The sequence below is a fragment of the Anabrus simplex genome, chromosome 3, assembly GCF_040414725.1.
Source record: "Anabrus simplex isolate iqAnaSimp1 chromosome 3, ASM4041472v1, whole genome shotgun sequence".
NCBI lineage: Eukaryota > Metazoa > Arthropoda > Insecta > Orthoptera > Tettigoniidae > Anabrus > Anabrus simplex.
In genome coordinates this window covers 285577124-285593195 of record NC_090267.1, presented here as the reverse complement: position 1 = coordinate 285593195, position 16072 = coordinate 285577124, and the positions used below count along the sequence as shown (strand labels likewise).

General features: G+C 38.1%; 1 protein-coding gene across 1 annotated transcript in view; it reads right to left on the bottom strand.

Annotated features, from left to right (window-relative positions):
* Positions 1-16072, bottom strand: part of LOC136867230 (condensin-2 complex subunit H2) — a 266034-nt gene that overhangs the window by 114474 nt on the left and 135488 nt on the right. The window contains exons 6-7 of the mRNA XM_068227053.1: positions 12684-12751; positions 12283-12493 (exon numbers count right to left, since the gene is read on the bottom strand). Coding sequence (XP_068083154.1) covers positions 12283-12493; positions 12684-12751 — 279 coding nt within the window. The remainder of the gene's footprint in view (positions 1-12282; positions 12494-12683; positions 12752-16072) is intronic.

Here is a 16072-nt window from a genome sequence, read left to right as displayed (position 1 = left end):
TGGGAAGATTTTGCTAATAATCTGGAAAGGTTAGGTCAAGCAGCAGGGAAACCTTTCTGGACAGTAAGAAAGAAACTTAGGAAGGGAGGGAAAAAGGAAATGAATAGTGTTTTGGGTAATTCCGGAGAAATAATAGATCTCAAGGAATCACTGGACGGGTGGAAGGAATATTTTAAAAATCTTTTCTTTGTAAAAAAAAAAAAAAAAGTAAAATCTTCCTGGTGACGTCGCAATCAACCGAGCTAATGGGGAGGTGGACAATGATATGAAATTACACTTGATGAAGTGAAAAGGATGGTAAATAAACTCCATTGTCATAAAGCAGCAGGCATAGATTAAATTAGACCTGAAATGGTGAAATATAGTGGGAAGGCAGGGATGAAATGGCTTCAAGGAGTAATGAGATTAGCATGGAATGTTAGTAAGATATTTTCTGATAGGACAAAAGCAGTAATTGCAATTATCTATAAGCAAGGGAATAGGTAGAATTGCAACAACTATTGAGTCTCACAGATCGGTATACGAAGCAAAGTGTTCACTGGCATCTTGGAAGGGAGGTTGCAATCAGTGGTTGATGATGATTATGATGATTGTTGTTTAAATAATTAAAACTTCAAAATGTGTTCACTGACTAAAATCTAAAATGAATGATAACAAAAAAATTACCATGAATCCAAAACAATCAGTGGATCCAATTCACAATGCCTCATATTCTGAGATGATGCTTGTTGACCATAGTGTTCCAAAATCCAGGTCACCAGCCCCTCATAACGGTACTAATCACTGGTAAAGCAAAAACATGGTGTTCCTCTTACAGTGGTACTAATCACAGGTAACGTAGATTCATGGTGTTCCTCGCATGGTGGTACTAATCGTAGGTAATGTAGAACCATGGTGTACCACACATTATGGTACCACCCACAGATAACACAGACACATGGTGTTCCCCACATCAAGGCACTACGCACTGGCAACAGAGACCCACAGTGGTCCACACATAGTGGTACCAATCACAATCCTGCGGTGTTCCTCATATAGTGGTACCAATCGCAGGCAATGCAGACTCATGGTGCTTCTCATATAGTGGTACTACTAATAGGTAATGCAGACCCATTCTGAATACAGGAGAACCAACACAATTCAGTGCAGCGCATGACAGCTCCTCCCACATGGACCCCAGTGCGTTATGTCGCGCGCGCTCTTCCCCGCCTCGGTGGCATGCACATGATGGTACTAATTACAGGCAATGCCCTGACTAGTGGTGTTCCTCACATAATGGTACTAACTGCAAGTAACGTCCACCCATGGTACTAATCACAAGTAACCTCATGGTTCCAATTCCATCGTCCCTGGGTCGCCCGTTTTAATTGCCTCCTACCACAGGCAGGAGATACCGTGGGTGTATTCTTCGTCTGTGTCTGCCACTCACAGGGGGTACCAGTGTGGTTTAAGACCACAGAGCAGCTGTCAGGATAAGATTTTCAGTATGCACCAGGTAAATGAAAAATGCCAAGAGAGGAATAGACAGTTATGTTTATACTTCGTAGATTTAGAGAAAGCAAATGACAGAGTACTGAGGGAAAAGATGTTTGCTGTACTGGGAGACTACGGGATTAAGGGTAGATTATTAAAATCAATCAAAGGCATTTATACTGATAACTGGGCTGCAGTGAGAATTGATAGCAGAATGAGTTCTTGGCTCCGGGTACTTACAGGGTTAGACAAGGCTGTAATCTTTCACCTTTGTTGTTCACAGTTTACATGGATCATCAGTTGAAAAGTATAAAGCGGCAGGAAGGGATTCAGGTAGGTGGAAATGTATTAAGCAGTCTGCTCTATGCTGACGACTGTGCCGAATGCCTACAGTCTAATATCTTGGAACTTTAAAACAGGTGCAATGAGTATGGTATGAAAATTAGCCTTTCCAAGACTAGATTGATGTCAGTAGGTAAGAAACCCAAGAGAACTGAATGTCAGGTTGGGGATATAATGCTGGAACAGGTAGATAATTTCAAGTATTTAAAATGTGTGTTCTCCCAGGATGGTGGTATAATAAGTGAGATTCAATCAAGCTGCAGTAAAACTAATACAGTGAGCTCACAGTTGTGATCAACAGTTTACTGTAAATAGAAAGTCAGCTCCCAAATAAAACTAACTTAACACTAGAACCGCCGGAGCGGTCAAAATGACCGCTACACATTTTCAAAGCCTTATTTTAACCACATTTTTTGTCCTATTGTAAAGAGCTTCAGTGACTTTTCCTGATTACCGGTCAGAATCATCCGTATTAAATTTAATTAATTTTGCGTCATTGGATAGGACGTAGGTAAAGAGTATACCTAGAACTGCCGGAGCGGTCATTTTGACCGCTGTATTGATTATCATAATAAAATGTGTTAGAACATGTGCTTATTCCTCTGGTTGAGATAAAATTTGTTTATAATTATTCTCCCGGCAATAATGTAGGCACAACAATGAAACTCTGATAGTCTATGCACGGACATTGTTCAATTTCCTCTTTATTCATTTATTGAAAGGCGGCTACGAGAGCTAACGGGTCACTCTCCTCTGAGGGTAGCGAACATTCTTCCGCTCTCACAATCCCCTTCAAGGCCTCCCTCACCCCTCCTCTCTCCGTGAGCCAATTACAACCTTGGGACAACTGTCCACTAATCTCTCTTCGGCAGTCTGGAGCCACAGCTTCGTCAGCTTGTCACAGACCATGGCTCGTAGACCACCGTCCCTTACCGATGAAGAATTACTCACTCTACTGCATGACATTCCAGATGATATGTCTGAAGTTGAATGTGACCCAGATGTAGAGGACCTACGGGAAGAAGCTGCGGACGAAGATTACTACCAACCAAGTGTCCATTCTGAAAGCAGTGATTCAGATGATGCTGAATACCAAATTGTTGAACCAGGTAAGTTACAATAATAATATACGTTATCTTGATGTCAACATTTCAACTCAGGTACTGAAATTCAACATTTAGACTGCAATTACGCCTAGTATAGGCCGAGAACTGAAAGTTATCAATTGTTCTATTACAGCAGCAGAAAATGTAGTACGAAAAGCTGGAAATAAGAGGGGACGAATCAACACAAGCATCCCAGGAACAAGTAATACGTTACTGGGTACAGACGGCATCACAGAGTGGACTGTAGTAGAGTTTGGGAAGACTACACCTGACAGGATGGCATGTCACAACATCTTGAAAGAAAATCCAGGAGCTACTCCATATTCAAAGCGGCATATTTCTGACGACAGTGTAGCGAGTGCATGGCGTCTTTTTATTGATGAATCTATATTGAAATACATCAAACACTGTACGGAAACGGAAGCAAATCCTGTTCTAGGTAATGAATTGTGGAGTGTAAGTTTAGAAAAACTGCAAGCATTCATTGCCTTAATGTATGCTCGTGGTGTTCTTGGAGCCAGTAACATTGAACTTGATGAACTCTGGTCTAAAAAGTGGGGGCCACCATTCTTCAGTGAAACAATGGGGAGGAATTATTTTCGAGAAATTCAAAGATTTTTGCGTTTCGACGTCAGAACTACAAGATCAGAACGTTTGAAGACTGATAAATTTGCGTTAGTATCAAAAGTATGGAGCAAATTCATTGAAAATTGTCAACTGACTTATATTCCAGGTGAAAATATGACAGCTGATGAGCAGTTTTTCCCAAACAAAACAAGGTGTCCATTCTTACAGCACATGCCGAACAAACCAGATAAATTTGGAATTAAGTTTTGGTTTCTTGTGGACGTTGACTCAAAGTTTCTGTGCAATATGTTTCCTTACCTAGGAAAAGACGATCTCAGAGGACGTGACGAGACTCTTCCCGAAAGTGTAGTAATGAAGTTGATGGAACCATTTCAAAAGAAGGGGCGAAATGTGACTACAGACAACTTTTTACAACAGTGAAACTTGGTAAGAAGTTGAAAAGTAATGGTACGAGTATTGTTGGAACCATTAGACGATCAAGGAGAGAAATACCTAAAGCTGTGAAGGCTATGAAAGCTAGTCTTTACGACTCAACTCTGCTGAAACATTCCAATGACACACTTACTGTTTATCAAGGTAAACGAAACAAGAACGTCCTTCTATACAGTACTTTGCACTCAGAAGTTGAACTTCAAGCTAATCCCAAAAGGATTCCCGAAACAGTAGACTTCTACAACAAAAAATATGGTGTGGACGTGGTGGATCAAATGGGAAGAAAATATACTGTTCGATCCGCTACCGGAAGATGGCCTGTTCATGTATTTCATAATATTCTTGACTTGGCAGCTATCAATTCCTGGATCATTTTCAAAAAAGTGACCGGGAAGAAGATCAGTCGCCGAAATTACATCCTGAAGCTAGCAGAGGAGCTTCGTATGGGGTACATGGAATCGAAACCTAAGTATGTGGAAAGAGAACCCGAATTTAGGGAGCCTGTGGAAGGAAATGTACAGAGGAGGCAATGCCGAATGAAGAAATGCAGGAATAAGACAAACTTTACCTGCAGAAAGTGCAAACAGCGAGTGTGTGGTTCTTGCTCAAAGGACATAACTAAGGTCGTGGTATGTAGTTCCTGCTTCTAAAGACGCAGATTTGCATCAGCGTGTGCAAATACACTAAAGGAAAAGAAAGACAGTGTTTCAAAAATATGGTGTGGTACGTGGATTTTGCAAACATGTTTCAGGTCATAAATTACACTAAATAAAATGTTACAGTAATTTTCTTTTCTGTTAATGTGTAATAACTATTTTACAGTTTAGATTAAAAGAATTTGAAGTAAAAGCAATGTTTGTTTATTAGATAAGTGTGTTTCAGAGAAACATATCTGTGTTTGTAATAAATTAGGAAAATATTACATTTGCAATACAGTGAAATAATTTGTTTCTTTTCTGCTTTAGATCCCATAATAAATGTTTTATAAACTTAGTAACACATATTTGAAAGTATGACAATGAGTTACTATATGTATTTAGAATAAAAATAATAATTCCAATACAGTGGTCAAAATGACCGCATCGGTGGTTCTAGGTATACAATATGTTCCGGCGGTTCTAGTGTTAACATCGGTCTGTTTTCAGACCAACTTTGCTTTACAGGAGTGAAAGCTGGGTGGACTCTGGATATCTTATTCATAAGTTAGACTTTTTTTTGCTAGTTGCTTTACGTCACACTGACACAGATAGGTCTTATGGCGATGATGGGACAGGAAAGGCCTAGGAATGGGAAGGAAGTGGCCGTGGCCTTAATTAAGGTACAGCCCCATCATTTGCCTGGTGTGAAAATGGGAAACCACGGAAAACCATCTTTAGGGCTGCCGACAGTGGGGTTCAAATCCACTATCTCCCGGATGCAAGCTCACAGCTGCGTGCTCCCAACCGCACGGCCAACTCGCTCGGTCATAAGTTAGACGTAACAGACACGAAAGTAGTGACAATGACTGCTGGTAAAAACAGGTGAGAACAATGGCAAGAGGGTATTCGGAATGAGGAGGATAGGTTACCTAAGATAGTAACTGACTCTGTTATGGAGGGTAAGAGAAGTAGATGAAGACCAAGACAATGATGATTACACTCAGTTTCTAACAATTTAAAGATAAGAGGTATAGAACTAAACGGGGCCAGAGAACTAGTTACAAAGAGAGGATTGTGGTAGTGTTTAGTAAAATCACAGAGGCTTGCAGACTGAACACTGAAAGGCATAATGGTCTATAATGAAGATGTATAAACGTATGTATGTTGTAAACTTTTGACAATATTAACATTGTGATTTTTAGTACAGAGTGGCAGATGGAAACGGGAAATTATGAAGCAACGTAATTTGCACGAATAAACACAGGAAAATACATTTTTATTGACAAAGGTACATATATACAGTATGCACTTATGTTTTCATTTCAAATGTCATAAACAGTCACTTTACTTCTTATAGATGACATTGGAAAGAAGTGCTCCATTCTAGCATTCACATTCTAATAACATGTTATGGAGACTCTTGAATGCTCGTTCTAGCATGTCTTGGGCCAATGATTTAGTCTTCAGTCTTCTGTTTCAGTTCATGGATCATTGCACAATGTGAGTGGTACACTTTACTTTTAAGATGTTCCCACAGGATGAAGTCGCAAACTCTAAGATCAGGTGATCTCGCAGGTCATGGAATGTCGTTACGTGAAATGACGTGCCTTCCAAACAGATGGCGAACGGCTTCAATTGATTGTAGAGCAGTATGTGATGTGGCTCCGTCCCGCTGAAAACACATGCATACCTGCCAACTTTTGAAAAGGGCTATCAGTAAAACTCAGCGCGACGAAAAAATCTAAGCATTTTCGACATACCCAGCTTTATGTAGGATGCTAAATAGTTTATAATGTCACCTATTCAATACATTAGAAATTTTAAACATTTAGGAATGTATCCTTATTTCCATATGAGACATGTTTTGCCCTTCTTTGAAGGCATCATCAGTCATAGTACTACCTCAAGGCATAAATCAGGTACCTGATTTGTAATTAAATTGTAAATACTAAGATATAATATTGACATATTACAGTGGGATAGTCAAAAGAAAAACAATGTTCAATGATGATGAAATGAAAACCTACAACCTGTTTTCCAGTCATTGACCGGCAGGGATGGAATGAATGAAGCAGATATAGGCTATTAGTACGATGGGGTCGCCACTCCCAAAGTGATTTATTAATGACTGATAGATGCTATGAAATGAGAATGGAGAGTTTTGCTGGAATGAAAGATGACAGGGAAAACCGGAGTACCCGGGGAAAAACCTGTCCCGCCTCCGCTTTGTCCAGCACAAATCTCACATGGAACGACCGGGATTTGAACCACGGTATCCAGCGTCGATAGGCCGACGCGCTGCCGTCTGAGCCATGGAGGCTCTTCATTGATGATATAGATACCAATATATCAGCCGTTGGCTGTAAATTACCAGTTGTGAAGGATAACGATAATTTATTATGCTTTTGGGCGTTGTAGTGTTCTAAATATGGAGTTTGGAAACTTTGGCAAGTTTGTCCGATGTACGAACAATTACATTGTGAACAACTGAGTCTGTAAATACCTGAGCCTGCGTAGTAGTTATTTTTTAGGTTGACCGACCGCATGTGCGTATTACCGACTGAGCCTCCTTCATAGTGCACCAATATTCATCAACAATTACCTCTCAGCGACACATCAGATAACTTCCACTTCATACAATAAAACTTTCAACAACACGCCAGAACCCAGCACACATCGGCACGAAAATGGAGTGCCACTACGGCTCCTCTTTGCAGTCAGAATGAGAAGATGCCTCATCCCAGCTACAACGCTCTGACTCTGCAGTTACCGTATACATTCTAATCTCTCCACCGCAGTTCACAACACAAGCAACTCTATTCTATTTCACCAGACCAGCAACAAAAAACAATAACTTCATCCCGAGGTCCGTCATACTTTTTCCACGGAATAATATCAATTTAGTCTCACCGGCATCTCACACCGATGTTCGAAGCTACAGAAGTCAACTAAAAGAATAAGCGAAAGTTTCAACCCGGAACATATTCCTAATAAGCAATTACCTACAAATAACAGTCATCATTGTTGCCATTCAAACGCACTGAATACCCATGAGTCTCCATCCACACTGACCAGTCTCCGGACCGATCTCTGTGCTACAACCAGACAACTTTCAGCTTGAGTCCTATAAAACCTCATTTGGCTATGAACATTTCCCTACCCCCGGTGATTTTAACTAAGATAAACCACTCTGCATATTCTGAAATGTCAATGCTACATTCTTCTTCCAACCTTTAAAACAACAGGATGCACTTGGTACTAGATTTTTGTTTTCTTTATATCCTTGCTCACCAAGCTGCTTTTCTGTAAATATGTATATAAATTGTAAAATTCTCAATTGTTCACTTGGACAATGTAAATACTGTATAGTTACCAACCATTGAAATTAATTTTTGGTTACAAACATTGACGCCAAGCACTACACCCTTTCTCCCCTGATTGTTATAATGTAAATATTTTTAAAACTTTATATTTTACTATGATTGCGTCAACTGTTCTCCAGAGCCCCACTGCCGAACTCTACTATTTTAATTTTACGCATTGGTGCTGACTTCTTATTCTATAAACCTATATGTTCAACCATCACTGTTGTACAACTGTTTCTCGTACGTAATTTTTGTAATGTGTATTAATAATATGTATTAATTTGTGCATGTCAACTACTAACCAGGTACCTGATTTTTGCCTTGAGGAGATAATTTGACTGATGATGCCCTCGATGAAGGGCGAAACATGTCTCAAGTGGAATCAATAATAAATTCCTAAATTGTAAAATTTATATGTATTGAATAGGTGACAAAACAAACCTTTTAGCATCCTACATTGGTGTTGGAAGCCGTTGAATTTGGCTTATTTCTTTTATGTAATCAAGTCCTTTTTTTAAACTTTAAGGCGAAAGGGGAATTTTTAAAGCTCTATATATTAAACTGTAGTAAGAGGCTTGTTTATGGGAGTTGGGTTGCAATGAATTATTGTTTATTGTTAGCGGAGTGAAGGAGGGTTTTCTGTAGATCTGAAATTCAAATTTGTTGTCCATTCATGTGATGTTGGTGTCTAAAAAATTAATAGAGCTGTTGTTCTCATCTTCCTTTGTGAATTTTATATTGTTGTCCAAGTGTTTAAAAATGTGAGGATGTTGTCGCTGCTATTGCATTGTTTGTCGATGATGACTAAAGTGTCGTCAACGTAAGAGAGCCAAAGATAAAGACCATTAATGTTATTTATTATTTTATTGTGTAGATGTTTGCTAGAATTCCAGAAATAGGGTCTCCCATAGCTAAACCTTTGTTTTTGAATGTGAAGCAATTATTGTTCAACACAAAAATTATTTTAATGAACTCTTCGATTTCAGTTTTGCTTAGTCCACTGTGTTTGGAGAGGTTGTTTTTTATGATGCTGATGGTTTCAGTAACTGGGATGCTCGGATACACGTTAGTGATGTCAAAGGAACATAGAATGTGGTTTGGTAACAGTTTAAATTTATTTAAGGTTTCACATAGGTCAATTGAGTTCTTAATGGGGTTTTTGTTGTTCAATTTGTAATGATTTTGAGAAAGTAGTGCAGAAATCTTGATGTTTTGTATGTTGGACTGCCTCTACGGTTAATAACTGGTCGGATGGGGATGTCTTTTTTGTGGGTTTTGGGTAAGGCTTTGGCTGTGGGTAACGTCAGATTCATATTGATTAGTTTAAAGATTTCATGGTCATTTAGGAGGTAGGTTGAATTTTTGAGAAGGGTTTTCAAACTGCGTTCTACTTGTGATATAGGATCTTTGTTGATGATGATGTAGGTTGTGTCGGGAAAGAATACTTCAGTTTTTTTTTTGATGTAGTCTTGATTGTTCATGAGTACAGTTGTATTACCTTTGTTGGCTTTTGTCACTATAACGTTATTGGTGTTTATTTTGGTCTCTAATCATGTATCTGTTTTGAGAGGGTAGTGTTTTTGCTGGTTTTTATCCCTTTAACTAGGGTGGATAGTTTCCTTTTTATTTCGTATCTGACGTCACTGTGTTTTTCTTTTGTTTAACCCTTGCACAACATTTATCCCCACTCGAATGGCAATCATTCCTAAGACATACCAATAATAAGTTAACAAATGTACTGGAAAAGAAACAAAAAACATTAAACCTCAAACTAGCTCATCTGAAGTAAACAAAGCACATCTAACCACAATAAGAACATCAATACTACATCCATTATTTCAAACAACACCCCTACTACCATTAATTTGTCTAATACCACCTTCTCCGACAATGAAATGAGCTTCCTAAACCGAGGCTTAAAACATAATTTGCCTAACCCCAATATGATCGATGACCTAGCCACCACCATCGCAGAAATAAATCCAACATTAATAAACAAAACTTGAATATAATCCAGAGTGGAAAAATATTTCAGGGGTAACTTTGGACCCTTTTGAAATGAAACTGCCAACAAATCTTACAGTTTGATAAAGTTATCGGCACCAAACTCTTAATAATAGACTGCATTAAATATACGTAATGTTTAATTCGGGTCGGACTTCATTTTATGCCAGAAAAGTTAAAAAATTAAGGGTGTCCAAAGTTAAGACCCTTGAGTGGGGTAACTTTGCACATGCCTTTGTTTTACACTGCTGACCACAGTCGTTCAAGCTAAGTCAAATAATAACCAACCTACGTCAAATAATATATATCACTTCATATTTTCACATATATTTCCCTTGTTCTATATGAGCTCAACCAAAATTTGTGCCTAAACTACTTCTGGGTGCGAATAAAACCAACAATTGTCCCTTGTCTTACAAAAATTCTGATTTCAGCCATCTACCGAATGGAATTGATAAAATCCAAAAAGAGTTCTGTCTTTCGTACCAACTTCAGTGGAGGCAGATATAATATAAAAAACATCCTCAACCAAAATTTCACACGTGCCCATCATTTTTGCCTACCTATTGTACCAGTGACCCTCATGTACGAATACACTGCAGGTTTACTCTGCAAACTCCAGGTGATGATGAAATTAAAGCTGTGTCATCTGCAAAAGGCTCTTTCTCAACCCAAGCTTCGAGCGTTGAGGTTCACTTCTAAACGTGCGGTGATTCTTCATCTTCTCAACTTCAACAACCATCCCTTATCTAACAACAGGATATACTAAGCCCATCAGATAGTAAATTTTAATGACAGGGGTTGGTCTCAAGCAGCCTGTTAAAATATGCCCAGTTTCATTTAAAGCAACATGAACTCTTCTTGCATGAGTGGAAATTCGCTATTGTATTCTGCAGCGGAGAAACACGAAGCAGGTACCAGGTTTGATCAGCTGATCATCTGTAAAGATGTTACGCAACAATGGAGCCAATGCTGCGTTGAAGAAGATAATTTTTGAGTCCTGCTGTTTATTCTGACAACTGTCTATTCTGCAGTAAACATTGGATATGCTGCATTAAACATGCTGCATTTTTTTTGTGATGGTGTACATCTTTCTAATCTCCTAACAAGATAGTACACATGCTGCTAACAATCAGGTGATGCAACAATACAAGTAAGTGGTGCTTTGTAATGGCAGATAAGAAAAACTAAATCAATGAAAATGAAACACACAATAATAGAAACTAGTCAATTGATGGAATTCGTATGCAAAATGTATGGAAAGTCTGGACCAATCAAGCAATGCAATTTACAAATTTTGCTAGTGTTTGAGGTAATCAAATATGGGGGGTCTATGAGTCAGTATGTTCTTTGCAATAATAATCAATGGATGTAATAAAGAACTGTTCAAGTTTTCTCAGAGGAATGGCAAAAATTCTGCTTGTTTTTACTTTATGCTGCAGAAGAGAATCAACCAATGGACAATAGAAAATGATACCAATTTATTACAAAAGTTACAAACATTTACAGTATCTGATTACCTGTTTAACTCATTGGGCCCGAGCCACGGAGCCGTTCCGTGCTTCGTCTCGGTGGACCAAACGCCGGACCACGGAACTGTTCCGTTGTCTCATTTTACTACGTAATTCTACTTTTGCTCAAGAGATGGCAGAGTGAGTTGCATTTGTGATTTGTGTAGGGACTCTTTCTTTGCAATGTTATATGCTCTTTGGTAATATATATCGATAGTGTGGTTGGTAATATTAGTTTGAAGTGGGCTATCTCTACCTTTGAGATTCGCTTGTAAACAAGATGGCTGCCAGTATAGAACTGATATTTACAGATATATAACCCCTTTTAGGAAGTAATGATGATTAGGAATGTAATTTTTTTTTCAGTGAAATTAGTAGTAATATTAGTACTAGTGTGAGCAATGCTCCTGAATAACAAATAGATGTGGAAATCGAAGAGAAAGTGCAAAGAGAAAACTGGGTTACAGCTCAGCAGGCGGACTGAGTAGGCCTACGGTCCTGTGATGCTAATAAAATTAAGTGTTTTACTGTATTCCTTGTTCCGCAGTTTGTGGTATGGAAGCCTTTTGTGTTCATGTATATTTAAATCTTTAATGGTCTTGTAACTAAGAAATTTCTCATGATATGAAGCGACACTATATTTCCTCCAAAATAATCCCAGCGCCAATGCAGTTTCAATCCAACAAATATGCAGGGCTCAATGGGTTAATATTTGATGAATTAAAAACTTATGAAACTTAGAATTAACACAGAAATTCTGGTATGAATAAAGAAGAGGGAATGAAAATAATAAATATAGGAATCAAGAGTAGACCCAACTCACCCAAAAACAGTACTGTGACGGACAGCTGGAAACTCTCCTTCCAATCTGTCTAACTCAGGAGATAAACACCGGTCATCTCGATTTTCTGGCTCATAATGATCATTGTCCATACTCACATTCCCCACATCATGGGCTGGAGAATGTCTGGGTTCATTGTTCACATTATTTTGTTCGATATGGGATTCAACATCCAGTAAAGTAGAAAACAACCCTGCCAAACAATATTTGTCATTATAGATCTCATATTATTATGTACAGAGAATGCATAATTCAGTTGCTTTTCCCCTTAGAACAATTACTACTTCTACTATTACTACTAAAAATTTATATATATGTAGTTAGAGTTATAGTTATATATATAGGTAGTTATATATATATAACTAATGTGATAATACACATACCTACTGGTGCAGTTTGAATAGAAAAGTCATCTTCAAGCATACATGTACTTGAGATGAAATAATTCAATCTGCAAGGAAAAAAGAAAAAAAACAATATTAACATTTTCAGTTAAAGTAATAATAAATGTAACCATGATTTCATTGAACCTGTTATTATCTTCATAAAATGAGTAAAATGAGTAAATTATATAGTATTAGAAACAGGCATACCATGTAATAAAAATACAGCTTGTTTTACTGATCAATATATTTTGTACTATGGTCACATTTGACATCTTAAAGACAGGTGGTTGTAGAAGTTTATTTTTCTATACTTATCAGCCCACTGAGCTACTATGATGAGGGTCCTGGTGAAAGTATTTATAATTCAGTGGTGGTATGATAGATGATGAAGTGACTGTGATTAATATTAAAGTCACAATTTTATCCTTTTCTTGGTTTGAAATGGGAACTACAGAAAACTATTTTAAGATTGTCTGACAGTCAGGTAACATTGTAATGCATACCATGCAGGAGGTAGGAAATCCATTATACAGCATAGTGAAACACATCTCATACAAGTTAACCTAAATATGTAGCCTTATAATGGCTTAAGAAAAAAGTTCAAATTCAAAAGCCCACACAATTTAAGAAAGAGGACAACTAAATCATGGGCAGGACAAGGAATATGGAAATGAGGTGGGCCCTGCCAGGATCGTAAACTGACGAGGTAGTGATCTCAAGTAAAAGACTATAATCATTGAGCTATAATATATTTAAACTAAAGCATCAAAATAAAAGGATGAAGGAAGGCCTTAACACAATGAACTTAATTAACTTACAAGGGGAAAGGTTTAAAATGTTTGCCCCAATTTGTCCTCTTGAATTCCAGCTTTATCTTCATACTATACTTTGAGCACTCAAACTGTCACATTTTCACAAGCTATGGGCAACTCATAGTACAGTGGGGCCAACTTCTAAACGTTCATCTGCTTTGTAAACTCATCTGTTTGAACAATGTGGCCTGACTTGACGTAACATCAGAAGATAAGAAAAGGAAGTATACAATTTGTTCCAAGAACATATATCATTCAAATCAAGAATCTGTTTTGTCAAGTCAACAACATGTTGATCACAGCATCTACATTTCTCAACATCTCAATTCAGAAATTTTTACTTCTATTTGAAGAACTCAATCAAACCAAGATCTACGTTCTGTTTCAAAATTTCATATGCCCTTCACATCCAACAAAAGTAAGTCTTTCAGACAAGATGTTCTTTTCGACAAGAACACCCATGGTACCCTTCACCACCACTCTTCACCAAGAAGCACTCATTTATAAGAATTTCCTCAAATGTACAGTGTTTTAATATGCTTTTAGCCCCATTCCATGAATAACACACATTCTTCAACTTCAAACCCCATGAAAATGCACATCTCCCTTTATGAAAATTGATCTAACGAGTACTTATATAATACAACAGAGGATTCACACATTCATCACCAAATTCATGTGCAGTGTTTAAACATGACATTCATGTAAAGAATTTCCAAGAAGGATCAGTTATTTTATGTACATTGTTAACATTACTAATTTTAAGTCACCCTCAAGAAAGTTAATATGTTTTTAATTTATATTTTATGTAGGTCTTTTAGACTATCAGAGAATGATTATTCTTTACCATGCTCAGTTGATGATGGCTTGAAACAAGCCAAAACATGTACTGACTGACTGTATCTCATCATGAGTAATGCAAGTATTGATAAGCTAATATGCTTAATTAACATTTAACTTTGGAAGTATTTGAGTGTCCGCCTCTGTGGTGTAGTTGTTAGCGTGATTAGCTGCCACCCCCGGAGGTCCGGCTTCGATTCCCGGCTCTGCCACGAAATTTGAAAAGTGCTACGAGGGCTGGAACGGGGTCCACTCAGCCTCGAGAGGTCAACTGAGTAAAGGTGGGTTCAATTCCCATCTCAGCCATCCCTGAAGTGGTTTTCTGTGGTTTCCCACTCCTCCTCCAGGCAAATGCAGGGATGGTACCGAACTTAAGGCCACGGCCGATTCCTTCCCTCTTCCTTGCCTGTCCCATCCAATCTTCCCATCCCTCCACAAGGCCCCTGTTCAGCATAGCAGGTAAGGCCGCCTGGCCGAGGTACTGGTCATCCTCCCCAGTTGTATCTCCCTACCCAATATGTCACGCTCCAGGACACTGCCCTTGAGGCGGTAGAGGTGGGATCCCTCACTGAATCCGAGGGAAAAACCGACCCTGGAGGGTAAAGAAGAAGAAGAAGTATTTGAGTAATCTGCATATCAGTCTGTTATATCCTTCAGGCCTGGTTTATTACAGTATAGAAAGAAATAGATACAAATACAAATACATGGATTTGTACTTTTTGGCAATTAAATTAACTTCCATACTAACTTCAATGTTCTTATTTTTATCTTCACATTGATATATATGCTCTTTGGGACTTTCTGTGTGCTTTTGTTTTTATATATATGTATTCTAGGGACTTACTGTTGTGTTTGTCAAATAATAAACCAGAGATTGAAAATGAAATTAAGATCTTGTTCTCAGATATATTAATTAGCTGGAATGCTATGATGAACCAGTGTGTTACGTACCAGTAGTATCAGAAAATTTATGAACCAGAGGAATGTGATACTTAAGAAGAAAGTTATCTAACTCCCCAGCTACTTCCCGCCAATATTCAAGCAGGCTGTTATACTCGGTACGACCGGGCGAGTTGGCCGTGCGGTTAGGGGTTCACAGCTGTGAGCTTGCATCCGGGAGATAGTGGGTTCAAACCCCATTGTCGGCAGGCCTGAACATGATTTTCCATGATTTCCTATTTTCACACCAGGCAAATGCTGGGGCTGTACCTTAATTAAGGCCATGGCTGCTTCCTTCCCACTCCTTGCCCTTTCCAATCCCATCGTCACCATAAGACCTACCTGTGTTGGCGCAACGTAAAGCAAATTTTAAACAAATACTCGGTATGCAGTAGTAATCCCATCTATTGGAGATAAGTGGCAACAGACGACACAAAACACATCACAACAAACAATGGTCAACGTAATGTTATTGTTGATCAATTTTATGACTTTTGTATATTATAGACCTTCACATTCAGTTTTCCTTTGATTCTGTGATATTAGGGAGTCTTATAAAATTATTTCTAGCGTAGACTACAGTTCCTTATTCCCCTACTTTACATACCGATTTTCTTTGAATTCTGTTCATCCATTTTTTGTGACTCGGCACCGATATGGACTTAAAGCAATAAAAATCGAAATTCACGAACATTGTTATCATAGCCGGTACGGTAAAAGTGTATAATGATCGGAAATTTAATACTATATAACTTTGATTATGTAGTTTTTATCGATAAGACCACTAATAACATA